The sequence below is a fragment of the Notolabrus celidotus genome, chromosome 3 (genome assembly GCF_009762535.1).
Source record: "Notolabrus celidotus isolate fNotCel1 chromosome 3, fNotCel1.pri, whole genome shotgun sequence".
Taxonomy (NCBI): Eukaryota; Metazoa; Chordata; class Actinopteri; order Labriformes; family Labridae; genus Notolabrus; species Notolabrus celidotus.
Window position 1 is genome coordinate 14,534,799 of NC_048274.1, and position 26,432 is coordinate 14,561,230.

General features: G+C 40.4%; 1 protein-coding gene across 1 annotated transcript; it reads right to left on the reverse strand.

Annotated features, from left to right (window-relative positions):
* Window positions 1-6,596: 6,596 nt before the first annotated feature.
* polr2m (RNA polymerase II subunit M) lies at window positions 6,597-25,162 on the reverse strand. Its single transcript, XM_034680308.1, has 18 exons — window positions 24,667-25,162; window positions 23,803-23,883; window positions 19,943-20,035; window positions 19,055-19,219; window positions 18,860-18,952; window positions 18,651-18,764; window positions 18,404-18,556; window positions 18,028-18,153; window positions 17,613-17,741; window positions 17,434-17,528; window positions 16,949-17,054; window positions 16,114-16,197; window positions 15,824-15,930; window positions 14,925-15,726; window positions 12,164-12,282; window positions 10,026-10,616; window positions 9,649-9,871; window positions 6,597-7,699 (listed from the first exon to the last, which is right to left on the reverse strand). The coding sequence occupies exons 1-18, from the start codon at window positions 24,742-24,744 to the stop codon at window positions 7,556-7,558; spliced, it is 3,303 nt and encodes a 1,100-aa protein (XP_034536199.1). The 5' UTR covers window positions 24,745-25,162; the 3' UTR covers window positions 6,597-7,555.
* Between the last annotated feature and the right edge of the window lie 1,270 nt (window positions 25,163-26,432).

Below are 26,432 nucleotides of genomic sequence, written 5' to 3' on the forward strand. Positions count from 1 at the left end.
AATGATGAGGGTTCAAACTTCCTCTCACTCAAGCAGATCTGCAACCACCAGAGGGCGACACTTTCACTTTCCCTACAGCCTGAGAGTAACTTTTAACCCCTCACTGGATCATTTCGGTTTTTAGGTTATACATCATATGAGTTTTTAGATGTCCATTAGTATGTTGACTGTGAGTCAGAAACATGCCTCAGTGACATTTGACATGCTCAGTGAGCCAGCAAGGCAGACAAATGTTGAGCATCTGCTGGGAGAGAGATAAAGAAAAGGTTTAGTTTTACAAACACAACAATCTAAAAGGAGAGAACAGAGAACAGCCATGATTAAATGGTTATGTTTTTCTGAAAGAAGCAGAGTTTTTATAGAAATGTACCTACATTTGTGCTCTAAAAACCTAACCTTGTCCTTGTCTGTTGTTTACACAAAAAACATGTTGCACACTGAAATGTTTCATCTCAGCTGGACTAATTTACACGGTGCAGGAAGTCATCTAATAAGAGGGTTTAGCTGCCTGTCTGTCTGACAGAGAAAACAAACCATTAATAAATAAATCAGGAAAACAGTGTGGGCCCCCCACTCCCACTCAGTCTCCTCTGGTTTATCAAACTCGTATCCCAGCATCCTGTGGGGCCGGAGCTGTGCAGTAGAGTCTGCGCTCCAACATGCTGTACTGCAATCAAAAACACCTGGCCTCAGGGCTTGGAATGGTCACAACATTACAGCATATAAACGAGCCAACTACTCCATATAGAGGCCCCATAATTGTCGGACTGGAGAGGATTTCTGCTTTTTTTTTTTACTGCAGGGTTTTACTATTGTTGTTAGACACAGGACCCAGGGCCAGAGTGAACCGTCCAATACAGACTTTATGAACACAATTATGCAAACAAATAGGAATTACCCAGAAAGCTGCAGCATACTCCGCTGAGTCATCAGTGTTGGGAGGATGTGGGAAATAAAGTGGACTAAGCTTTCTGTAATTTCCAACGTCTAAAATATCCATTTCACACCTGTAACACACAAAAAGAAAGATCCCCCATCAACTTGTTTGTTATAGCTCGTTTCACAGGTTTTGTTTCAGGACTCTTTTAGTAAAAAGTATAAGATTTGGCAGGAATCCAAGTTGATAAATTTACTCTTCTGGTGCTTGTTAGCTGGGATTGTTCTCAAATCAAGGGGCATGATTTCACTCAAGCAGTAATGAAAAACAATATTATGTTGTTTAGGTCCGCCCTTGTTTCTGGACAGCTTTGGATTGATGTCACAAACAACTCTGGCCAAGAAATTATACCTTAACACACTGGTACGTTGCTTGATTGCCACGACCAACCTCAGCCAGAGTTTTATAATCCTTAAACTGGGCTTTTACTGAGTACAATACGCTGAGATAATCAACACTGTATTGTGGATCTGTAAAGATATATAACATTGATAAGAAAGGAGAAGCTTGTGACATAATTTCACTTTAAAAAGGGATCAGATTTCATTTGATGCAAGATGAGGGGCATGAACAAATGAAATGTGCAGTAAAAAGCCTGAGGAGAGAAAAGAGAGTTGGACAAAAGCACATTGTTGTTGTAACGTTAATGTGGATACAAGAATAAGAATTTTCCTCCTCATTATGAACAAGCTGCCGGGCAGGGTCTCTGGTTTCTCCCCCCCGCCGTGCCCTGGCACCCCCGGAGCATCCCCACAGAGACGGCTTCCTTGCCGTGATGAGCTTTTGACAGGCCCCAAAACAGGCCGCTTAATGCTGTGCCAGGCCAGACATGGAGCGGCTGGGACGCTGGCAGCTTCTTGGCCCACATCATGCATCACGGGCCTCAACCCATTTTACCCCTAGTTTCCCTCCTCTTCTCTCTTTCTCTGTTTCTCCACCCTTTCTTTCGAGTGCCTCAGGATTGTTATGCAAAGCTTTCCAGGCAGAGATGTGGGAGTTCCACAGATGTATCCAGATAATATGTGTGTGTGTGTGCACTCTCCCACCACAGCAAGATACGAGGGTCCAGGCTGGCTGAGCAGCCAGGTGCGAGGCCACAGCCTCACCTGGGACATGAACCACACTTTTGACTCACAGAGACTCACTATCTGGAATCAAACAGTAATTGAAGCTCTTTATCGTAAATATCTGCAGACAGCTGTTGATGCTCCACATTCCCTCAGAGACACTGACTTTGGACCTGTAAGTCTGAAATGGTTTGGGATATTGGGATGATGAAATGTTCCTGATAGCTGCCTGGTGGTTGATAATAACCAAAAAGAAAGGAGTAAAAGCCTTGATGATGTATCTTATATTTGTAAAACAACTTTTTAAAATATACATTTAGCCTGAAAACTTCACTAAAGAAAAAAAACTGAGGCTGCAGAGACTAAGAACAAAGAGACACTACTGCCCTCCAGTGTTGAGCTGTGCCTACTGCCTGCAGACTGCTCAGATGAACATGCAGTCCATCTGCTGCAAGACGACTACATAAGGATAACTCATTACAGCTATACCATGCCTTTTCCATTTGTGGTCACTTTTATGGCTTTTGAACTGTAAACATTGTTCCAAGGAAAAAGAAACACACAATGTTTGTGCTGTTGTGACATTCTTACTTCACTGAAACTATAATGGATGATTCACAGTGCTCACATTTAAAATGCTGGTTTATTAACTATTTGGAAAATAGGAGTAATAATTAAGTAGCAGTGTGAGCAGTAAAAATAAACACTGCAAGTGTTTTTTATTGTGCTTTACAGATCATTACCAACACATGCTCCTTTCTGCAGCAGAGAGAAATAAACTCAAAGCTCTAGTTCCTTTTTGATTGCACCTTTAAATCCAGTAGTAAACAGTAAGTGGATGAGATGAGGTGACTCATTTTTAAAGGCTGCTGTTAAGATACAGATAATGGCTCTTCTCTGCACTAGGTTTCAAAGCGTGAAATAAGGCAAGGCCATACAAACTTTCAATGTGTTTAAAATTTAATGTTAGATATATTTGTGTTTTTCTTATGTATGCTGGTATGCATGGGAAACTGAGGAACAACAAGGGACCAGGACAACAGAAAACTATTAACTCGAGCATATTTTAGTTTACAGTCATGAGCTGGTTTAAAATAAATCACACATGAGGCTTGAATTTGATATGTGCAACTTTTTCTTTTCCAGATGTGGAATGCTACAGAGTATATTTACTGCAGTGTTGGACTTGAGCACAGGCGTGTGGTATCATATTGATTTTCATTTACTGAGGCCTGAAACTTTGTCCTGAAACATTGCAGACATCGCCACAGCAACTGGTCATAAATACTGTTATGTCATACAAGTTGGCAGTAATAATGGAGGAAATAATGTATAAGGATAAAAGAGGCATTTATTAATGGTTACTCGTTGGCATCCACAATAAATGGGCCTAATCTCTACAACACAATGAACACAGTATGGTGTGATTAGAATGAACCATCAATGTCAGCGCTTAATTAATATAAAAAGATAATATGGTAATATGCTAAAAGAAAAAATCCTTATTTGGTCAACTTGAGAAAAAAGAGTTTTATCTTTGGCTTGAAGTAACACAATAAATCATTCCCATGACCGTGTTTTACGACCAGCTCTTAGTTCAGGACCCATCTGTCAGATTCAGCCACCAGTCAGAGAATATTTTCCTCTCTACATTACTGGTGAGACAGCTGCAGGACTCTCATGAGCACTGCAGCCACATATCATGCTTCCTCAGGCAGTGAACAGCCCTGACATGAGCTATGTGCCAGTCCCCCCCCCCCTCCCTCCTCTCTCTCTCACACACACTCACAGGTTTCACAGTGAGATAACAGGAGACCTCAACACCGTCCTGTCGGGAAAGTATTTACTTTCTTTGTCTTGCCGTCAAGAGAACACACACATACATATCAAGTGAAGGCACACACATGCAAAGGTTGTTTTTTCCTCGTTCACAGCTTGTTGCATTTGCATATTAAACATTTGTTTAACTTTCACACTCAGGATAAACACAAACAAGATGCCTTTTCTTCCTCTTACTTCCAAGCTGAGAGCAGAAAAGCACATTTTACAATAAAAGTGGACGACACACACATAATGGTTCAACTTATTTTCATTTGGGATTTTTTTTTAAACTTTTATCCATCTAGATCAGGGGCGTCAAACTCATGTCAGTTCAGGGGCCACATACATCCCAAGTTGATCTGAAGTGGGCGGGACCAGTAAAATAATAACATAATAACCCTATAAATAACAACAACTCTAAATTTTCCACTTTGTTTTAGTGCAAAAAGTACAAGTACATTCTGAAAATGTTTACATTCAATGAACTATCTTTCTACAAAAACAGCTGTTGTATTTTTTTGCCATGATGAGTCTCATAGTGGGCTGAATATTTTACTCTTTAAGCCCTGAAACCTGCTGTGAACACACCAAACACACAGGTTACCCATTCACCTGACACAGAGTGTAATGTTAACTGCAAAAGAACAGATAGATTATAATAATGAACAAGGTAAAGTTGATTATTTTGGACTCCTCAGCTCCAGCATGAACAGTTTGCTTGCTGGACAGTGTTGTAGGCAGGGGTGTAGTGCTAGTGTTAGTAGTTAGTGGATCATCTTATAGTGCTCTAAAAAGTCTTAATGATCTCAACCAGATTATGCAAACAGCAAGTCATCTATTTTCTCACTTTGAGAAAAAAAGTGCCGTTCAGGTGCGCTCCGTCAGCACTATGATTTTATGCGACCCCCAGAGGACAAATTTGAAATAGTACTTACTTTTTTGAAAAATTGCAGCTAATGTCTTCTCTTTAATTTTTTCACTTTACAAAGTTGTTCCACGGGCCGGATTGGAACCTCTGGCGGGCTGGTTTTGGCCCACGGGCCACATGTTTGACACCCCTGATCTGAAAGTCTATGTTTACAGTCTTTTCTGCTATTCACTGCAACTGCTGTATGACAATGTTGCTCTGATTAATAAAGAGTTTTGAGGTTGCATGATTTTTATGCTGAAACATTTAACAGAGAAATATTGTTGAGACATTATGGCACTGTTACCTCTATTAAAGCATCTGAGCGCTTCCTCCCCCACTGGTTGGAGTGCAGCAGAGGGAAAGCTGGTTATGATTGGGACGAGGAGATAGGCTGCAACATTATCTCCACCAAACTGCTGTGTGCTGCATTATTTCATCTCTTCATTTGCCTTGAAAAAATAAAATCTGACAGAAACATCAGAGAATGGAAAAAGTATGACCTCAGACTTTGTAACCTGGCAGATATAATCCAATCATTCTGCTGAGGGCCTTACTCATGTTTAACGCCAGTCTATACATCATGCTGTATATCTAATTTAAGGCCGAGCTGACTGCTCTTTGAAGATGCAGTTTTGAAATCACATTCTAGTTTTCCCCTCCCAAAACAGCAAATTACTTCTACTCCCGCAGGACGTGTGATTTTCGGACTCTGAGTTGGAGCAAATCACTTGCAGACTGCTTCATGAGGAGCTTATTAATCTGAGACAAGGGGGCTGGGATTCAAGATGAAGTATAAACAACCTCATCATCGATGGACAGCGTAGAAAAGCTTTGACTATAGAGAGTGTGTACTTGGTTCCACCTCAACAACATCAACATACGCTAAGAGTTAGGTTTGACGCCAGATACCACAGAGAAAAGCAAAAATGTACCCCTTAATTGGTAACAGTCTCTGAATTTATGTAAGCAAGGTAGGCTGTAATTAATCCCAGCATGATGAGGATCCTCTGCGGAGCGTGTTCATGGATTTGTTATTGGACGTCAGCACGCCACTCTGGATCCCATCAGATTCAGAGTCTAAATACACACCAACCAGGTGGGGAGTTTTTCTCATGCTTCTCCAACCAATAATTCAGAAAAAAATACTAAAGGTTATCAAAGAGCATCTACCAGCAGACTCAGACCCACACAAAGCCACCCTCATTTCCCCTAAAACACTCCTCAGTGCCTCCTAGCTTCCTCATTAAAATCCCCAAATCCGGCTGTTTAAATTAAGACGGCCTGCAGCCTCATGTGAGGGTTGGAAAAAGGATGATGGGAAAGGCAGTTTGGAGGGATGCTGAGCGTAGCTGGCACTTCTTATCTACCACATATTAGCAAAGTTGAGAAATGGTATTTGCCATGTTGCATTAGCTTGCTGCCGTCCCATCATCGCCTGCCGTTTCCAGCAACAACATGATCCAAATGCAGTCCAGATGTCTGAGCCATCAAGCTTCAATATTTCACCGGCCCGGCATTAATCTTATCAAGTGTGTCACAGATCCCTGTCTGATAACATCGCACTGCCTGCAGCTGACCACGGCTTCACTGCAACCTGAAACTCAGATCTCTTGCAGATTTATTCTGCACAGGAATTAAGTCAATAAAATGTAAGTCCAACACTTAATTAGTTTGTATCTATTTGATAGTGACACTTTAATAATCTACCAAGGGAGCCTGAGAAATATTTCTAGGTTGTATCATATACCTTTCATAATTTTGGACTTGATTTCATAGACCTCTTAAAGGGAAGTTCCACATTTTACTTTTGGGCATTCTTTTGTATTAGAGATGTGTTTAGCAAATTGAAGATACACAACAGTACTCTAAAGTTTCATTTATTACAATGTTTTGCTTCTCATTTACAAAAATAAACATACAGATGGTTGCAAATTAATAAACGACAAAACAAAAAGTTCAGTGGCCTTTTGGATTCATTGAACTGCCTTCAAAACTCCGTTTTAAAAGGTATAGTATTAATGAATTCATCATTTTTATTATATGTTATGATTCATCTCTTTGGAGATAAGAAAGAAAACGTAAGAAACTTCATTGTAAAGGGAAATTAACACACTTAAAAAAAGTCCCTGATGCTTTCAGTGAACAGAAGATAAAGAACATCTTACACATCTGTTTAATGTGCACTGAAAAAGCTCCTCCCTGTACTTCACAGTGACAGGAATTTTAAAAAACACTATAAAAACACGACAGTCTGGAGAAGCTGATATATTTGTGTCATCCTGTTACATTTTCTTTCATATTAAATCTGTCGCATGTATCTGCAGGCTTATGTGGATTTTCTTAACAAAGTTGGTAACAGTCGTCTTCGTGCCAGAACAGTCTACTAGCTGATGAGCTTTAAGTGCTTATGAGCGATAACACACTGATAGATTTTAAACCTCCAAAACACTCAGGTTCAAAAGCCATGACATCGGCTGTTTCTGTTTACTGATAAGATACATTTCTCTCATGAGGCATTCTTCGAGTTGTGGACCCCTGTCAACAGCAGGTACTTTAATTCATTCAGGAGATTGAACAAATGAACCAAATACAGCTTAATGTTAATTAAGCAAGCTAGTTTCTCAACCTGCCTTTCAGTTTCCTGAGCTGAGTCTGGGATACAAACTTTGCCTTCACACCATGCAAAGACTCTTTTCCTCTCTTAAGAATTCTTGTCCTTGGAGTGAAAATCCTGTTTGATGGCTCCTGATTGCGAGGTCCAAAGCCTGTTTTCCTCAGGGCCAAGGTCACTGTGGTTTCCCCAGATCTGGCCTTCCAGGATCAGTCCTCCTCTGAGGAGAGCTGGGCTCCTTCATCGTGAACCTCTCTGTAGGCAGCCATGGGGCCACCGTCAGGAGTGTAGCTCCCCATAGAGAGCTTCAATCCCTCAGACAGTTTCTGGGCGGCCAGCTTGGCCTGTAACTCCTGAAATTAAACACAACACAGAGAAAAGTTGACATGAATAGGCTGGTAACAGAAAACAAGCACATTACTATAAAGCAGCACAGCTATAGCTATTAAACCTTCGACAAAAGTAGGACTGATAATAAGCTTAACAGGCCTCTGTGAGTTGACAGCAGCACACTGTTTAACGTTTGGCTCTCAACTCTTACTTTGAGTGTGAAGTGATACTGAGAGCCGGCAACAACTGAACACTGCCCTCTAGAGCTGATGGAGAGACATGACATAGACTTCATTAAATTCATGTTTGGATTCAGAAACAATTTATTCTTCAAACTAATGAATTAGAAAATGTCACAAGTCATTATTTTCAATTTATTCAAATAATTATCCAGTACTTACCTTACACTACCGAAAGGATAAGAGACTGGTTTACATAATCTCAATCTACTTAAGAGAAATATTATGTATAACTCTTTTGGTTAATTTTGTCAGTAGACACATCGTTGAGAAGTACGTAAAACAACAAATGCACGTGTGTTTATGGACAGATGTATCTGATGCCCGCTTTGAAGAGGCAATTTTTCCCCTCTACTTTTCAATAGTCAATAGTCTCCTCCTAAACAATCATTTAAAACAAAAAACAGAGCTCTCTCATGAAGTTAGAAGAGGCCAGTGCAAAAGTACCAAGACAAGGAGCAGGACTGTGAGGCACAGAGGTTGAACAAGTTCAACTTTTGTTAAGTGAGATGCTTTAACAGCTGATCAAATATGTTAAAATGAACATTTCTGGTTCACAGAAATGGTCCAGTCCTTCAGTCATGAATGTAATAAACATTCTGAGAAAAACATGTAAAAAGAAGGCGCTGTAAGCAGAAGTTCATCATCCTTCCTTCTAATAATAGCAATTGTTGTGCAGTGTTTCCTAGTCTGATAAAAAATAACATATCTGCTACTTAAACTTGATCACCTGAGCACCAATCTTACAGTGCATTTACATGATTTTGAAAAGAGATGGATTTTTATTATGTTAGTCAAACTAAAACTGGACTTTTAAAATACATGTAAACATGTTGGTGTGACTGAAATCGCAGTAGAATTTCTCTGAGTCAAACCAACACACCTAGAAAATGCGGTTGGGGAGAAATTTGCTCTTGCATGTATACATTTTAATCAGCCCCAAACTGGCCATGGTGTTCTGCACATACTCAACAGTACGCATACTGGACTTTGGCCAAGAAGGTGAACAGCATAATTACATAGAAGGAAGTCTGGTGGTTAACTAAACCTCAACAGAAGAAGAAGAAGAAGAAGAAGAAGAAGAAGAAGAAGAAGAAGAAGAAGAAGAAGAAGAAGAAGAAGAAGAAGAAGAAGAAGAAGAAGAAGAAGAAGAAGAAGAAGAAGAAGAAGAAGAAGAAGAAGAAAACAAACAAAGCTATCAATATGGTGAGTGCAAGAGCCTGTCCATGTTTTCACTGTTGGACATATAACCAGTTAGCCTCTTTCTAACTTGTTTATCAATTATTTTAGTATGTGACATAATAGGTCACCTCCTGTTGTGGAGGCAGACATACTTTTGTCATTAAGTTGATTCTCGTTTGTACACTGGGACAAGAACAGTAGTCCAATTAAGTCGGCCAATGGAGCAATAACTGTAGCTTGACTTAACTGTGTTTGTAAATGTGCTGCATGTCTCACTGTTACCTAAAACTGGACATCCACACCAAAGCAGCCTCATTAATTAACACAGAGCTGTGTCAGTCTGCACGCTCTTCACACGCTTGTTGTTCTGAGCAGGTAGACTGTGATGCATTCAAAGTGCTCAAATACCTCAAAATGTACACTCTACATAGTAAGGGCCATTCACTTTTTACGGGAAAGTCAGAATATCTGAACCCACTTGTCACCCACACCTTGTTGTATTCACTGCTAGTAATAGAGATAAAGTGTGTGGAGGACTTAGCTGCACTAACCTGCTGCTTCTTAGTTTGTTCCTTCACGAGGACAGCCGACTCTTCTAGTGACAGGAGCTGGGCAGGACTGTGGTTGAGAGGAGGTAGTCTGGCTGATGTGGTGTCATCCAGGTGTTTTCTGTCCCGCTCCCTTCTGGCCTGAGCGGAGAGCGGTGAGGAGCCTTCAGAGGACTGGCTGGGTGATGAGGATCCTGACGGAGAGATGTTATTTCTGAGGGGCAGCCTGGAAACAAGACAGAGGAGATTTAATGCACAATGAACAGAAGGAAAATGACATAAAATGGTGCTTATCTGAATCCATAGGAATTATTTAAGTCCTGTTCTCATTATCATGTATACATCATAATCATCACAATGAAATAACACAGTCCACTCACTGATTTGGTTTGAATTTTTGCCTCCTGGGAGCTGAAATGTTGTCGTTTTTTTCCAGGATGGTGACATAGTGAGGCTTTTTTGGTATCTCCTTTTGTAAGTCTCTTGCTGTGCTGTTTATTGGGTCTTTGGACTTGCCATTGAAACCAGTACTAGTTTCAGATAGTCTGACCCTCCCCAAGGCCTCCACAAGGTCACCCTCTTTTGTTCCATCAGAGTTCAGAGGGGCCCCAGCAGCAGCCGTCTCCATGGTTTCCTCAGCAGCCTCTCTGGAGACAAACTGGTCCTGTTGCTCGTCCAAAGTGTCATTTTCATGTGTGTGAGCTGAGGCAGGAGAGCTCACCCTGTCCCGTGTGGCATCGCCTGCAGCGCCCTCACTTTGCCTGTTCTGGTGTAAGGCAGCGGGTGCGTTGGGGTAAGCACGCTGTTGCATAGTGAAGGCCTGCTTGTATTTGGACTGCAGCTCTGTCCTGGCAGCAGACACCAAGCTCTGTCGCCTCTCCTCTTCATCGTGGAGCTCAATGGCAAGGTGCACTTTCTCTGCAAATTCTTTTATCTTTTTTCCTTTGTCTGGAAGAGTCTGTATCAAACTCCTGCAAACAACAAACTCTTATTATTTCACTTGTTTTGTCTTTCAAAACAGCCTTTAAACACACAAGTGGGATTTCTATCCTTTTTTTGTGTGTAATTTAATTAATTTTGAATAATCTATTTTCAATTTCACCCCCTTATACTCTGGTTAACATTATTTCACATACATCATTCTACATTCAAATATACACTTTTACTAGTACATTTCTGTATCATTATATGTTATGATATTACCTGATGTTACACAGCTATATAATTCAAAGCTTGATCCGTAGGGCAATTGGACTTGGTAGAAATCCAGTCCAGTTGCCTTACGAACCAAGCTTTGAATTACCATGATATGGATGACTACGAACCTTCACAGACACAGCTGTATAAGCAATATCTCATAATCTGAAGAGTGATTACATCTTCTCCACAAATATATGTTTGATGAGATCCAGTTGACAGTTGTATTAGAAAGATGTAAGATACTGACAGCTCTCCATCTTTAAGGTCAGAAACTTCTTAAGTGTAGAGCTAGAGCATCATGAACAAGCTCAATTATATATAAAACATTATAATAAGCAAATAAATTACCCTAGCATTAATACCTGGCTTAGTCTGAACTGTTTTGCAACATCATAGTGTAAACTCTATCTCAAAAACTTTTTTTGGGCATGGCACGAGAGCAGCATTTCTACCCAGCATTTCAAAAGCATTTCCCTTGGTCTAAAGAAAAAAAAAAGAACCAGGTGTTTTTCTCCTGGGCCTTCCCTCCAAGGAACTGCACCTCCCTGCATTACACTTCAAACTTCTTGAGAAGCTCCTTTTAATTGCTTGAAAATGCCTCCTGAGACAATTGGATTAAAGACTCTCCGCCAAGTGTTAACCTATGGTACAGGGAGATTTTTAACGCCCTCCCTCATGAAAGACTACATGCTGTCAAAAAAGGAAACAATGAGCAGTTTTTAAAGGTTTGGCCACCATTCATAGACTATTTGCCTTTAGACCTAAAGAAACTACTTCTAATGGGAGGGCACTTTTCTGAGTGGAAGACCTCTCTTACAACACCAATAGTAACACAACATGACATGGCTCCTGGTGACTGGTTACCCTAAACTCACATGTGGACTGGAAACAACATTTTACTTTATCTTATATTACCTGTGAACATATCTGTTCATTGTCTATTTAGATTCAATTCCATGTTTGTTTGTTTCTATTTGCTAATTTATTTTAACATTTTATTTCTATCTACGTATTTACTGTATTTAATTTCTATGAGTATTATCATTGTTATTACTATTATGTTATGCAGTCAATTCTCTATGTCTGTATGGGATGTACTGTATAGCGGTTTTGGGTGGGGGGTACTGTGCACAGTTTAGTGTATTGTAATTTTCTTTGTTTGAACTCAATAAAAAGTTGTTAAAAATGGATAAACTTCACTTTGTCTCTTCGCCAGGAGTGTCACAGCGTCTCTTACCTAAACTTCGCCTCAGTCTGTACCGTTCTTCACATTTTTACCCACGAAAAACAAAAACTAGGGCCGACTGTGTGACCTTACCTGTTCGAGAGTATCTTCTCCTGTCTCAGGAGCAGTTCCAGGAGCTCTTCTTGACTCTTGTGTCTCAGGTCTCCCACCTGTCCCTGAGGCTCTGTCCACGATGAGGACATCACTGTTAGCTATGACAGCTAGCTACAGACATTCACAAACAGCGAGAGATAACCTTTAAACTGAGGACAAGTCAAACGACCTCAAGGGATAAGTTACCCGGAAAAACAGGACTTAAGGTGAGTGACTTTGTCCCAGTTGTAGAGAATGTGTGTCTCTACAGGAGGCAAGTTAACGTTTTGGTGTTCCTGCGACAGACAACAACATTTCAAAGATCTTTCTTCTTCTGAAGCGGAAGTCAAACATGTGACACACAGCTTCGACCATGGCTCCAGCGCCCCCTGCTGGAAATCACAGTGTATTGCATTTTCTTCTTCATTTCACTGTCTCGATACAGTTCACTGTGTATGCAGCAGATCATTTGCTGCCATCTACAGGACAAGAGTAGACATTAAAACCAAATGAAGATGTCAGCTGTCTGTGAACTCCCACAGTGCTTCATACAGATCCGTCTTTGTCCTTTTTAACTAGTGCAGTCAGTCTGAACAAGCTGCACAGACTCAGATTTTCCATTTTCCATCTGGATGTTTCCCAAACAGCAGTGCCAAAACCATATCTCACTCCTCTCAATGGACGATGTCCTCACTTTAAACAGCTGTGTCCCTCCAGCCCCCCTGTGTTCAAGTCAGTTAACATTAGACTGCAGCAGCACAACTGGAGTGTAATCATAGTGGACTTATATTGTCTCTTTTTTCATCAAATAAATATTTTTCTTGGATTTATAAGGAATCAATTTTCATTTATGTCCCAGATCACTCTTTGTATAGAACAACTTTGAGGGTTTTCTCTTTCTTTTTTCCATATGAACCCTCACCATCCTTTTTTAATCAAAATCACACACACACTAGTCAAATCCTGATAATAATTTTGATAAATCCAATGTGTTTTACTGTATCACACACTGATCTGGAGATGTTGGACAGATTCCTTTGTGTATCTAAATTTAATCAAAATTGTATTGACAATTTCCAAACACAGTGCCTAATATGACTCCAAAACAAATCACCAGAGGAAAACATGCAGTAATTAATAATACCCCACTGTGATGAAGTTATTTTCTATTCAACGATAAATTTGCGCAATGGAGTCAAAGTAATTTATTGTGGGTGCACCAGACCACAGCTCGCTTTAAGCAAAATACAAGGAGAAGCTTCTCAAATATATATAATCACTGAACTGTTCAATGTTAACTTAGAGATTATTCTGTTTTTTGTAAAGTGTATAATTAAGTTATAAGAAATCTAAGGAATACAAACCCTGTGTTAAAGTTTTCTTCGTTTCCTACCATGAATGATTAATTTCTGACTGATAGTTCATATCAGCAGTAATTCATATGTTTGAGATTGTATTAGTAATGTTAGTGTGGTTAACTGTTGGCACAATGAGGATGTCTGATTACTTATACAGTAAAGTCTTTATTATCCAAACATACGCTGGCCTCTTTAATGATATGTATCTTCAGGGAAAAGGCACATCATAAAGCTTTTCAAACACAGTTGTGGCAGTGCAGAGAACAGCTTGGTAATACTCAAGTGCCTGTGGCTCAGGAATGGCAGTCACCTCAGTAAAGTCAATATCTTTAAGTAATTAGACAGTTTTATCAATAGCAGAGAATTGTACTTCATTATATATCATCATATAACCCTGCTGCCAATTTAAAGAGATTCATTCCCACCACCTTCATCAGATAGTAGGCTGTTCACAAAGGCACAACGCATGTTAATAAATATTTTGTATATTATGTGAAAATAAGAAAATAATATTCATTTAATTTGTACAGAGCTAATATAAAATTATAGGAAAATACACACAATAACCCGAACCTTCATATAAGTCTGAATGCTCGTAGCGCCATGAGCAATATACAGTAAGTAGGATACATTTACTGTAAACAAAACAAATATAATCCTTCAGTACAGTATTCACAAAATATCTTTTATCAGATTATTTACACCCTAAAACAAGCATTGTCATTAATAGTGCCATGTGCAAACATAGGCTTAATAACCTAAAAAGAACTTTTACATCATAATCCAGAAGTATTTTCTTCACTGTATGATAAGCATAAAAAGGTCAACTTTTGACAGGTTAAAAACAAACATATGTTCCACATAATGTTATTTTTCCAAAGAGAAACACCAGAGTGATCGCTGAAGGAATAGCTCAATATCTTAGGATTCTTCCTATTAGCCTTTTTCAAGGGTCTGCAGAGAGGTCAATTATTCTTCTCATGACTGCGGTAAACACATAGCTGCAGTTAGTTCAGCTTTAACCACAGCAACTCATAACTGTGAAGAAACGTAATGTTATCAAACAGTCATAAAATACAGTCAGCTCTATGTTAAGCTAATTGTAGCTGCAACTAGCTTAGCATAAACACTGGTAAACCGGGAAGAAATCACCAGCCTGTTGTGTTCTGTCCACAGGAAGCAAAATCAGACCTTTCTCTTATAAATTGATGAGTTTTTTTACTTGTAAGCTGGGTCAATTCTGCTCCCTTTGGACTTTGCAAAGCTGGCTGTTTCCCTCTAATACAGTGTTTTAGCAACACTTAACAAACCCTCTGCTGAAGTAGCTTCCATTGTATATTTATAAAATATCTTCAAGATATCATGGGACTCCGGACAAGAACTTGCTATTCCCAACATCTCTAAGAATCACTTAGGGATCCCTCTATATTTATGTTTGCTGTTATTTCCATGAGCTTCATAAACGGGGTGTAAGTCTGGGGTGTCCTTGATCGTGGTCGATTAGGGAATGAGAATGAAGTAGATTCCTCTGGACTGTATGGATTGTCTGTTTTTGCATCCACCTCATCTCTGGACTCGACTCGACTCACTGAAGGCTCAGAGTCAGTCTGACGAGTGTAGGGCAATGTCCTGCTCATTACTGTAGGGTTGGACTCCAGATAACGGCTGTATTCAACAGGAGTGTACCTCAGTAAACTGGACTCTAGCCTGCTGGGCGGGGGGTTAGCCCTGAAAGTCCTGGGTTTGATGGGTGATGTCAGGTAGAGGGATGGATGTTGAATAGGAGATGAAGGAGGTGGCTGGAGGAATGAGGGAAAAGAGGGAGGTAAAGGTTCTGTGGGGGATGATGTAGATGAAGGTGGTGAGGGTTTTGGTAGAGATGGGGATTGAGGTGGTGATGGTTTTGGTAGAGATGGGGATGGAGGGGGTGATAGTATTGGTAGAGGTGGAGGTTGAGGTGGTGGTGAGGGTTTTGGTAGAGGTGGAGTTTGAGGTGGTTGCCAGGGTTTTGGTAGAGATGGAGGTTGATGAGGTGGTGGTGATGGTTGATTAAGAGATGAAGGATGAGTGGGAGATGAGGGCTCAGGTAGAGATGGAGCTTCAGTTAGTGATGGAAGTCTCATTGGTGGTTGGTGCATGAAAGAATGGAGATGCGATGGTTCACTTTGACTAAGAAGTTCAACATCTAGCCTTTCTGCTTCATTTCTGCAGATGAACATTGACACATCAGAGTGAGGAAACAACCATAGCACCAAATATAATCAAACGCTGCTAAACATGTGTCCCCTCCTTTGCTTCTTACCTGGGGAGCAGATTGCAGCCTAATCCTATCTCCCTGGTTTCGAAAAAATCCCTTGGTCTATTCTGTGTGGACATAAAATACTTCAGCTTGTCTTCTAATTCATTATTCTAGGAAAAGGAAAAGAGGAAACAACACTGTCAGGTCAGATACATGCAAAGTGATGCAAAAGTTTAGGATATTCAGCACTCAGCAACCCAAGAATTATTATCTATAGCCATGCAATAGGTAACCAAAGCACACCAAAATTCAAACACACAGCAAAAAACACACAGGTGGCGTTTTTGTCTTACCTCACACTCCACGATCGCAATCCTGTCAAGGAGCTCTGAGATGAACATGTCCTTCTGAGCCACTTGAGAGCGCAGTGTGTTAACCTGCAAGGATTCAATAAGAATACATTTAGCTAAAGACCATTTAAAGTATTTACACAAAGATCTTACTTTTGCACAGTTTATTTCACTCTCTGTTGTGATTTTATTGTACATTGTGTGCTGGCGTAACAATTTAATTTCCTAATTGATTTCCTTTAAGACATTTCTAGTAATAAGCAAATAATTTGGGGATAACTGCACAAAAAAGGAATGAGGAGAGCCAGACAGACTTCCCTTACAGTTTGACTCACCAAGTCACTACTTCATGACTCCTTGCAGTAGTGCTACTGACATTAATTCTTATGGAGGAATTTTGTATTCTACAGCTATCAGATATTATGATATATCATTATAAAATTATCTTGTAATTTATAAATGATTGCAGAGTTGTTGTATCGCGACATTATCAATATCATGGGGAAGACTGGGTATCATATTCTAAACAGTTAATGCAACACCTTGAGAATCACCCTGCTAGTTATGATGGGAGAATATAAAAAACTCTCATTGTGGGAAAATTTGAGGTGCAAATTAAGGCTCCACTGATGCTCTTTAATCCCTAAACCTCTAATCTCTAGATTGTGTGTATGAATCTTATCCACTAAGCTATGACAACACCACACCCTGTATTCACACTGCATCATACTAAGTTTTATGGACCTTGTGTGCACAGAACTCCTCTATACTCCGGATGGTAAACAAGTATGCATCCCATCCACGCCCTGTTTGTAGGAGAACAGATAAATAAACTCACCTCCTCGATCATTCCTTTGACTTTCCTCTGTTGGCAGAACACCATGTCGTTCAGATGTTTGATTCTCTCACGGAGTTCTAAACTTTCAGATTGAAGCTCTTTGGACCTAAAAAGGATCAGTAGGAAGTTAACCCCACATATATATCTATCTGCTGGTGTTATCCAAATATGAGCAGCCAGGTCAGATACTGTTTGATCAGGATAACAGACTTAAGAGGGAAAAAGGCTGCAACACACTGATGGATTTTCAGATATCAATCAATCAAAAGATACTCTGACTTAATGGCATGAAAATGTCAAAGTTACTTTAATCTGTTCTAGTCTTCAATCAAGACAAATGCTTTCTATGGTAAAGCTTTCTACTTGATCAGCTGACAAAAAACTTAAACATCAAGGGTAAAACTCCTTTACAACCTACATTACTGAACTCTGATAATAAAGACTGTGTGGTATAGAAGCTGCAAATATGAACCCTCATTTTGTACCTTTTGACAACAGTAGAATCTGTCGTGTCTGTCAGCTCCAACAAGCGAATACGCTGCTCACAGTCTCGCAGCTTCTGGTTGAGTTGTGACTTTTCCTGTGAAAATGATTTTATATCATTTATGATATCTGCTGGAATTGAAGCTAACTTGGTACCTGTTTTTGATAAACTGTTGCCTACCTTTCCCATACAGTCGAGCAGACGGTCCAGTTCAATGATCCTCTGGTCTCTATCAGCAATCTTCTCTTCTGCTATCTTGATGTTCCTCTCTGCCTCCTCTAGTCTCCTGATGTATTCATCGAGTTGTGCCTGTGAGGTTAAACATGCACTAGATTTAGATACTTAACTCCCTTTGAAGGGGCTCATCAAGCCATCATTAGGGTCAGAATTCATCTCCTTGTTACGATTTTGTCTGATTGCACGAATCACACTGCATCTTGATGCTGCAGAAAATGCATCAGAAATCCAAACATTTGAAGCATCCTTCGCCACATTAATCCTTCACTTCTGAAACAAAGGTCCCATTTTTACAGGCTTTGAAACAGTTTATTATACAATGGTGAGACTTCATGAATAAGGAGCAAAGAATGCAGACCTGTAGGTTTTCAATTTCCTCCCTGTGTTTCCGTTGTTCCTCCTGCAGTTTTTCCTCGTATTCACGCTGTAGCTTTGCTGAGAGCTCCCGCAGGGCCTGAGTGCTGGCTTCCTGTGAGGACTCCACCTGGGCGATTCACAACACAGCAGAAATTAAACCTTTGCTGGGCTGATTAATCCATATTGACACCAGATAAGAGGATGCAGATGCAGCTGATGTGATAGTACAATGACTGCTCTGGACTGCTGAGACTATTTTTTTCAGCAGGATACAAACTGCATCAGGCCATTTAGTAAGACCAGCAGCAGAAGCTCTAAGTTGTGAATGCATAAAGTCTGTGTAAATGAGTACTAAGGAAGATTTTGTGTATGGTTACCTGCAGTCTTAAAGTCTCGTTCTCGGCCTGTGCAGCAGCCAGCTCGTTCTCCTTGTCTCTGAGTTTCTCTTGTGCTTTCTCATAGGTGCTCCGCAAATGTTTCATCTCGTCCCTCTTGTCCACTCTGTTCTGACAGTTTTCCAGTAGAGATTTCTGCAAAGGGAGCTTCTTTTACTTATCAAGCTTGTGATAGCATGCACCTGTCATGGATCAGGGCTTTACAGGTTCAGTGACATTGATTTTTTACCTGCAGGCCAATGTTTGCAGATATGAGCGAGCTGTTCATCTGATCAAAACTCTCCATGGCCTGCGTCCGGACCTTCACCTCTGACTCCAGACTCCTTCGATGGGAATTGGCAGTCTGAAGACACATATAGAGACATATTGCATGTTCAGATTTCTTCACAGCCAAACAGTTTGATGAAGGAGATCATGTGGAGTTGCATAATTCATTACCCTGATTTCCTGTGAAAGCTTCTGCATTGATTGCTGCATTCCTCCAAACTGTCCGTACATCCTCTCTCTCACCTTCTCCAAAGAATCTCTCACCTGCATACAGAGCATTTCATCTTCAAAATATCCAACACAGTCTTACCAAAAACAATAACATGCTGACCTGAAGGCCTGTCTACTTGCTGTGTTTGCACTCACCTCCCGGATGTACTTCATCTCATCCTGAAGGTGATTGACCGTCCACTCCCGTGCCATCACCTCCTGCCGACTGTCTGAGCCCGTCCTCTGCACGATGCCATACACTTTGGGTCCATGATGCTGCAGCGAGGTCTCTGGCGCCCCATTGGTCATGTCCCCGAGGTGCTGAGGGAGACAGGATCAACCCTGGTCAGGTTACTGTGGCTACCCTGCACTCAGGCTGACTTACACTACCTCTGTGTTTATCTCTGTGGCCTGGCTTTTTTCACACTCTCAGGCGCATCACATGTGTTTGTGTGTGTGGATGCAAATGCCTGATAATGTACACTTTATCAGGCATTTACTGCAATGTTTCTGCCGCTGCTTAGCACTGGAAACAGGAGGCAGGGAACAAATGGCTAAAAAAAGTGCAGGGTGTATTGAAGGTGTCATGTTTCTGCAACCCAGTACATGAGCTTCTGCCGTTTCTGTCTTTTGTATCACCAGCAGACGGGCACCCAGTGAAAAGAGACGCACAGCAGCAGAGAAGGGCAGCACTTAAAACAATGCATTGGCTAAATAACAAATGACAATAACAGTCATGGGTGCAGATGAATTACAGAACCATAGCTTGGAGATTCGATTTCAATAAATATTTCAGTGCTGCAGCACGAGAGGCAAATGTTTAGTTCGGTTATTGCAAAGAATTTATTTTAGGGACAAGTTGTTGCTCCCCTCTATCTGAAACTGTTCTTGATGAATCACCATGAATACATCATAAACCAGTCTGATGGTGCATGAACAGAAAGAGCAATTTTCAGTGTCAGTGACCTACACTCTGAAGCAGTGGCTGTTTATGCATAGCTGTCGTGTCATGCCTATCACTCATGTTATGGATGTGCCGATTACCTGCTGAGGTGACTCCCTGCCTGCTGGCCTCTCTCTTTGTATCATCCCATTTTTCTTCTTCCAGGTCGCACTGACATCCTTCTCTTTCCCAGCCTACAGGAAAACACAAAACAACAACACATAGTCAAGATTGCTGTTTTGGAGGATTAACGTCATTCCAATTGGTGGTTGAGCTTGGAGAGTCCAAGCATGTTTGAAATCAGAGTTATCAATTTGTGTAAACATTTCACAACATGGGAACCTTCTAATTAACAAAGAGTCTGACGCAACAATGCTCTTCAGTCTGTCATTGTTTCTGGTTGCACTTAGAAGAGGAGCTATTTGGCAAGACTCAGATATAGATAGATAGATAGATAGATAGATAGATAGATAGATAGATAGATAGATAGATAGATAGATAGATAGATAGATAGATAGATAGATAGATAGATAGATAGATAGATAGATAGATAGATAGATAGATAGATAGATAGATAGATAGATAGATAGATAGATAGATACTAAACATGCACTCAGTACATATTACACAGAGAAAGAGGCGTCAGTTTCGTCCCCTCACAGAGATAAGAGCGCAGAGGAACATGAACAAAGACGTCTGTGTTGTCTCATGGATGGCGCTCAGCCTCACATTTCTTCACCACTTCATCTACAGAAGACGGGCTGTTGAGAAACAGTGAAGGCCCGCTGCTGATAGGCGGATGTGAATTCCAGCAGATGGGAGGGAAGAACAGCCATCATTATGTTTAAACAACACAGCAGCCTCCTCCTCTAATAGGCTCACAATAACAATGCTGCATGAGCTGCTTTGAATTTTACAATGTTTGAGCACACTGGTGGTCAATGGTTACCTTATTTTTGTAACTGAAACTGTCATTTTGGAGGAGGAAGAAGATAATAAAAATGACCTCTTCTCAGACAATGTGTAAACATTTTTAAACAGCTGAAAGAAGTCAATTTGCAAAAATGTGATTGTCCCTGTTGCATATACATGACTGTCATATCACATGACTGCATTGTGGAGGACTGGACCGATTGGATTAGCTCCTTATCACCAACACAAACATGAAAGTTGTCCCCGAAAGCTGGACACAAAGGTCCTCTCATGTCGCTCATTGGGCTGAATCCTGTTCACTTTGAAAGACTGTCAGCCATTGTGGAGATGAAATCCAATGACAGAGGTGTATTAATGTCCATATGTGTGTCAAAGTCCTTTGTATGTGTCATCTAGGCCAGTGTGACTGGTTGGATTGTGTCCATGATATATCAGGTTGCAGGATACACCCTTTCTAATTTTATGGTGAATAACCACTTGAACCAGTATTCCTTCAAAAAAAAAAAAAAAAAAAAAAAGAGTATCTCTGTCGAAGGATGTTTCTGTCATTTCCTTCCCTTTTGATTAACTTCAAGTCAACCCTTTTGCCATGAAGCTTTCACTTCAGTTACAAAAACACAAGTTGGAAAAAAAAAAAACCCCAAACCACATTTGATCCGCCTGTAGACTACATCCAAGGTCAAAATGAATAAATCTTCATTGAAATTCAATTATGATCTGTTGGCCCTTTAAAGAAAAGGGTGCTTCAAGTAATGCAATAAAAAACTGGTCTGTTACATCATCCTTGCACAATGCTGTCACTGCTGAACACTTCACTGCTATTTGAACCGAATATTTTGTAGCAACTATGTTTCCACTTACAATAACACCTGTACAGAGATGTGATCTCAGTGCTGAAAGCATCATGAGCAGGTGACAAGGAAACAGAGAGGTATGCTTTTACCTTTTTGAACCCTGACATCACCCTGACATTTCTTAGAGTCGCCTCAAAGTTGTTTTTCCTAATTTTACGTTACTTTTTAAATTGTACACTCTATTGTGTTTAGTTGGCATGACCTAAGAATAAGACCATTTTCAAGGATATATCACAGCACTCAAAATAAGGACCAACCAACACTACTGTTATTCACATCACTTTTCCCAAAAGCTTCGCAGGACTTAGCCTGACATACTATCCATCTTTGGAAACATTTATATCTTAAAGCAGCTTAAAACCTCAACATGTGTTGCAAAAAAAAAAACCTTCTTGCAGAGTTGAATAAGAGGGTTAATACAATTTCATTTTCATACGAGAATAATGATCATTATCTTAGCACTGACATCTTAAACAAGAAACAACCAGTCCAGTTCTCTACAAAGCTAAACATTTGTACCTACTAACATCCCTAAAGCTATCAATGACAGTGTAACCCCTTTCATGACTCAACATTAATTTTGAGGCTGTTTATATTTCGATAAGGCCTTTTTTCGACGGCAGGAACTTTACCCCTGAACTAAGGACTTTACCCTTGAACTACGTGCGTTTCAACCAGAGGAGCCAGGGTCTAAATTTAGTTCAGGGGTAGATAATCTCCCCCCTGAAAAGCCCCTGCTTGCGGGGTAGTGCTTTTCAAAGGTCCTGGTACTTTCAGTTGAACGTAACGGTGTTTGTGGAGTTTACACAGTTGTTGAAACACAGAGGGAGTTCCTGTGAATGCATACTAGTTTAGTTATTTATTAAGATTTCAAAATATTATTTAATATAATTTTTTTCTCCATACGTCACTGGCCTGATTTGTACAATCTACCCAGGTCTTCAGCCCGTGGTCGATACGCAGACAACAATGGGGGCACAGGAACAGGGAAAGTAGTTCTGGGGGCTAAAAGACCCCGGAACTCTTGGTCGAAATGCACCTATAGAGACAGAGTAGCCCGTGTCCAGTCTTTGTTCCAACTAAGCTAACTGGCTGCTACCTTCATATATCATATAATACCAACAGAGACAGTTGCTGTTAGAGATGCTAATGTCTGTATACAGTTGTAAAAGAACTTAACTGTTGCAGGGATGCAGTATTTACGTCTGTACTAAACACACCAAAGTACAATTAATCATCAAACCCATGTGAGTTTCTCTGCTCTTTGTGTTCACTCTTGACCTGACTATCATCAGTGCCAATAGTCATGGTCACACCCTTCCAACGTGAAAGACATTCAGAGATTACAGGAGTGTGTGGAGGTGTGTTAATGGAGATACACCTCACTGCTTGGCCAAGGTTCATGTAAAACAAACCACTATGTTTCTGTAAGGATTTTATACTTTATTTTCCATGAAAAGGGACCAAAAACCATCTCAGTGCCAACAATAAGTTCCACTCAGTTCTTCACATTCAGACTGTGGACCAGATATCCTGAACACAAATAATGAGCCACCTACAGTAAACACCCACACCGCCTGCAGCATTTACTCTACCCACAGTCACACAACAGATATTGTTACAACAAAGTGTAATTGTGCCCTTCAATAGGCAAATACAATTCCATTCTTTGCTTTGTTTTAATCCGTGTTGGAGTCAGTACTGTTTCAGCTGTCAGGTGTCTCAGGTATCAAATATACTGCCTGTGCAGTGAAGGCATTTTAAATATTATTCTATTATATGGAGCAGATTTAGCGTTCAGTCAGAGTTGAGCTTTGAAGTAAACGTAAAACAGCTGTTCGTGCATTATCACACACATACACACCCTCCTGTCATGCTTGTGTAACTGGTCCAGATGATAAAAAACCACAAATCTCAGTGGCTCCACCATCTTTCAACGGCATGTGTGTGATAGGGTGGATGAAAAAAGTACATTCAATGCTTAGTGTTACTTAGTGTTTTTCTGTGTGCAGCTTACATTTAGTGTATTTAGTTGTTTTCTTAAGTCCAAAGCCTTAATTAAACTCTATTCATTAAACCATCACCTATCTAAATTAGGCTGTCAAATAAGACCTATAGGAAGGATGAGGTACAGTCAATAGTTTGAATATCAGTGAGAGAGTTATAGGACTTACTGTGTCTGAGTTTGTATTGGTTGCCTCCTTGTTTCCATTATCAACGGCGTGCAGAGTTAACCTGAGGCGCCTGATCCTCCTCTGAGAAAGACAAACAGACAAAAGGCAAATAAATTATGTTCTGCAGCACGCAAATGATTGAATGCATTATGTCACCATGAGCAATGGAAAAGCTGTCATGAAACATCACTGAAACTGAATCGAGGAAAGAGGAGTGAACACATGTCACAGACCTCTACAGACCACCACCAACATGGGTCTATTTATAGACAACAGGACTACAAACAAAGTATATGTAAATGCTGTGAAACTGTGCTATAGGCAGGCATCCATCATGCTGTTTATACAACAGTGACTGCTTTGTTTGTTTGGTTGTAAGTAAGAATAATTTGTACTGTTTGGTTTTTTAAAATGTTTAAGTTCAAGACATGATTACAAAACATCCTGTAGAAAGGAACTCCAATCAAACCCAGTTTGTTTTATCATACTATGTTCTTTCTTCAGTAGAATACAATGGGAATAAGTTTAAAGCTTCAGTACAAAGGCCTGTTTTATCAGAGAGCTGTTCAAATAAACATGACAGCCCTGCCTCCCGCACAATCAGCTCCAATTACATGCTCTTGTGAGTGAACACATCCTCTGACAAACATGAACTTTCTCATGATCAGGGGACAGAAAATGTAAGCAGGGACTCAACAAAAACTCAAGCTCTCTGCATACAGACATGAAACAAGAGGTTACAGAGTTGCAAGGGACAAACAGAAAAGGGGAGTTAAAAACAATGGACTGTTTGTGAAACAATGAAGAGAAGAGAGCGAGAAAAGGGTAGAGTTGGAGCGTCATGATGTCTCTGGGACTTCTTACCTCACTTGAAGACTCTGGAGAGTCCTCTGTGGTGGTGGTGGTGGTGGAAACGTTTCGTCCTGAGCCGTAGCGAAGCATGTTTCTTCTTCTGTCCACTCCTCGCCTGTCTTCCTCTCCCTTTCTGGACCTCCTCCCACCCTTCCTCTCACTCTCCTTCCTGAGATCTGCTCAAACTCTCAGAGCGACCATCTGCCCCCAACTCCAGCCAGAAGAGAGGAGGGAAATTCCACTCTGTCAAGTCTGCTGCTGGTGTTATTGTGTTGGTGTTAATGGTGGTGCTGGGAGTCCACAGGGCCCCTCTCAGTCAGGTACAATCCAGTCTCACGCTCAGCAACACAAACACAGATATGTCATTCTCTTAATTCCAACCAGACTGCTTCGAAATCCACCTGACTGACAGGCTTGTCTCACCCTGGCTCTCTCTGTGCGTCTTTGAGTTCCCATCAGACCAGTTCGGCCGCATTTCAGCCTCCTCCCTGCTGGTGCCTCCTGCTCTGAGAGCTGCACTTTCACAGGGTGGGTCCTCCTCCCCTGGCTGGGACAGGTGGAGCTGTTTATCAACAGGAGTGGCTAATAGGAGGAGCTGGACTTGCTGTACGCTTCACAGTTTACCAATTTGATTACTAATATCTTCTTAATACACATGCAAAGGTCTGATCGTTTGTGGTAATACTTTAGATAATGTAGAATATATTCTTCAAACACAACATAAATCCTGAAATATTTCTGTAGTGAACTTCTGTAGCTTCCACTCTGTTAGATTTCAGAGTAAAATATTACACTTTTCTCTGAAATGCAGTCTATTGTTTTATTACATATTGTGATATAACACACAAAAGATAAACTTCTAAAACATAACCTATAACTTATACTAATAAAACTACACAAAACATTATTTAACTGCTCAGATGAAATCCAAGATGGCCAGTTGAAGATCTGCCTGCATATAAATACACAAAAATTATATACAATTAAATGATTATATAAAACTGAAGCTAAAGTCAGTAACATGTGCCTCTTAAAGCAAATCACCTGCATCTCCTGCAGGCCTATTTCCATGACTTCACATCCATTTTCCCACAAGAGCACAAGAAGGAAACATGTGTGATGACATAGCCTGAACTTTGACCTTTGGGTGTTTGGAGGTGGAATTGTTTGACTTAAATTTAGTACCCCAGAAAATACTACAGAGGTGCATCCTATTAAATATCTTCATTAAGTTGATGCACAGACACTGTTGTCCATGTAAGACATTATTTTTACTGGGGAAAAAATTAAATGCAGGATGTCTAATTGTATTTATTCTTGAGTACTTTTTCTTTAACTTTGACTTAAGAAAATGTTTTGAGTGCCTCCTCCAGTCCTGCTGCTGTCACTTCACATTACCTGTTTAGTACTGAAGGTGCATGAGGTGTGTAGGAGAACAGGCTGTGCTTTAACTGATCAATTATTGATACAGTTGATAGATGATAGTGATGTGAAGGAAGGAAACACAGCAATCATTATTTTTTAATGTGATTGTTACCCTGTAACTCACGATAACGAGTTAATGTGGTGATCCATCTTTGTTTACATTCACATAAACCTACTCTTATTCACTTTATGTGTCCTTATCCTGTCAAATATCTGAAAAGAAGAGACAGGCAGTCATCCTGACAGCAGGATCACATTCCTCTTATGAATGGCCTGCAGTCACTCCCTTTTAATAGAAACTAGAGACACACTCACAGAGGTGTTTAAAGGCCGAAGCTGCCAAGCAGAAGAAG

Bases quoted from the DNA above. Each gene is read 5' to 3' on its own strand.
- polr2m (XM_034680308.1), bottom strand. From the start codon at position 24,744: ATGCTTCGCTACGGCTCAGGACGAAACGTTTCCACCACCACCACCACC. The intron at 17,529-17,612 runs GTAGGCAACAGT...TCATTTTCACAG, and splicing joins TGCTCGACTGTATGGGAAAG to GAAAAGTCACAACTCAACCA. The intron at 16,198-16,948 runs GTGAGTTTATTT...GAATCCTTGCAG, and splicing joins TCAAAGGAATGATCGAGGAG to GTTAACACACTGCGCTCTCA.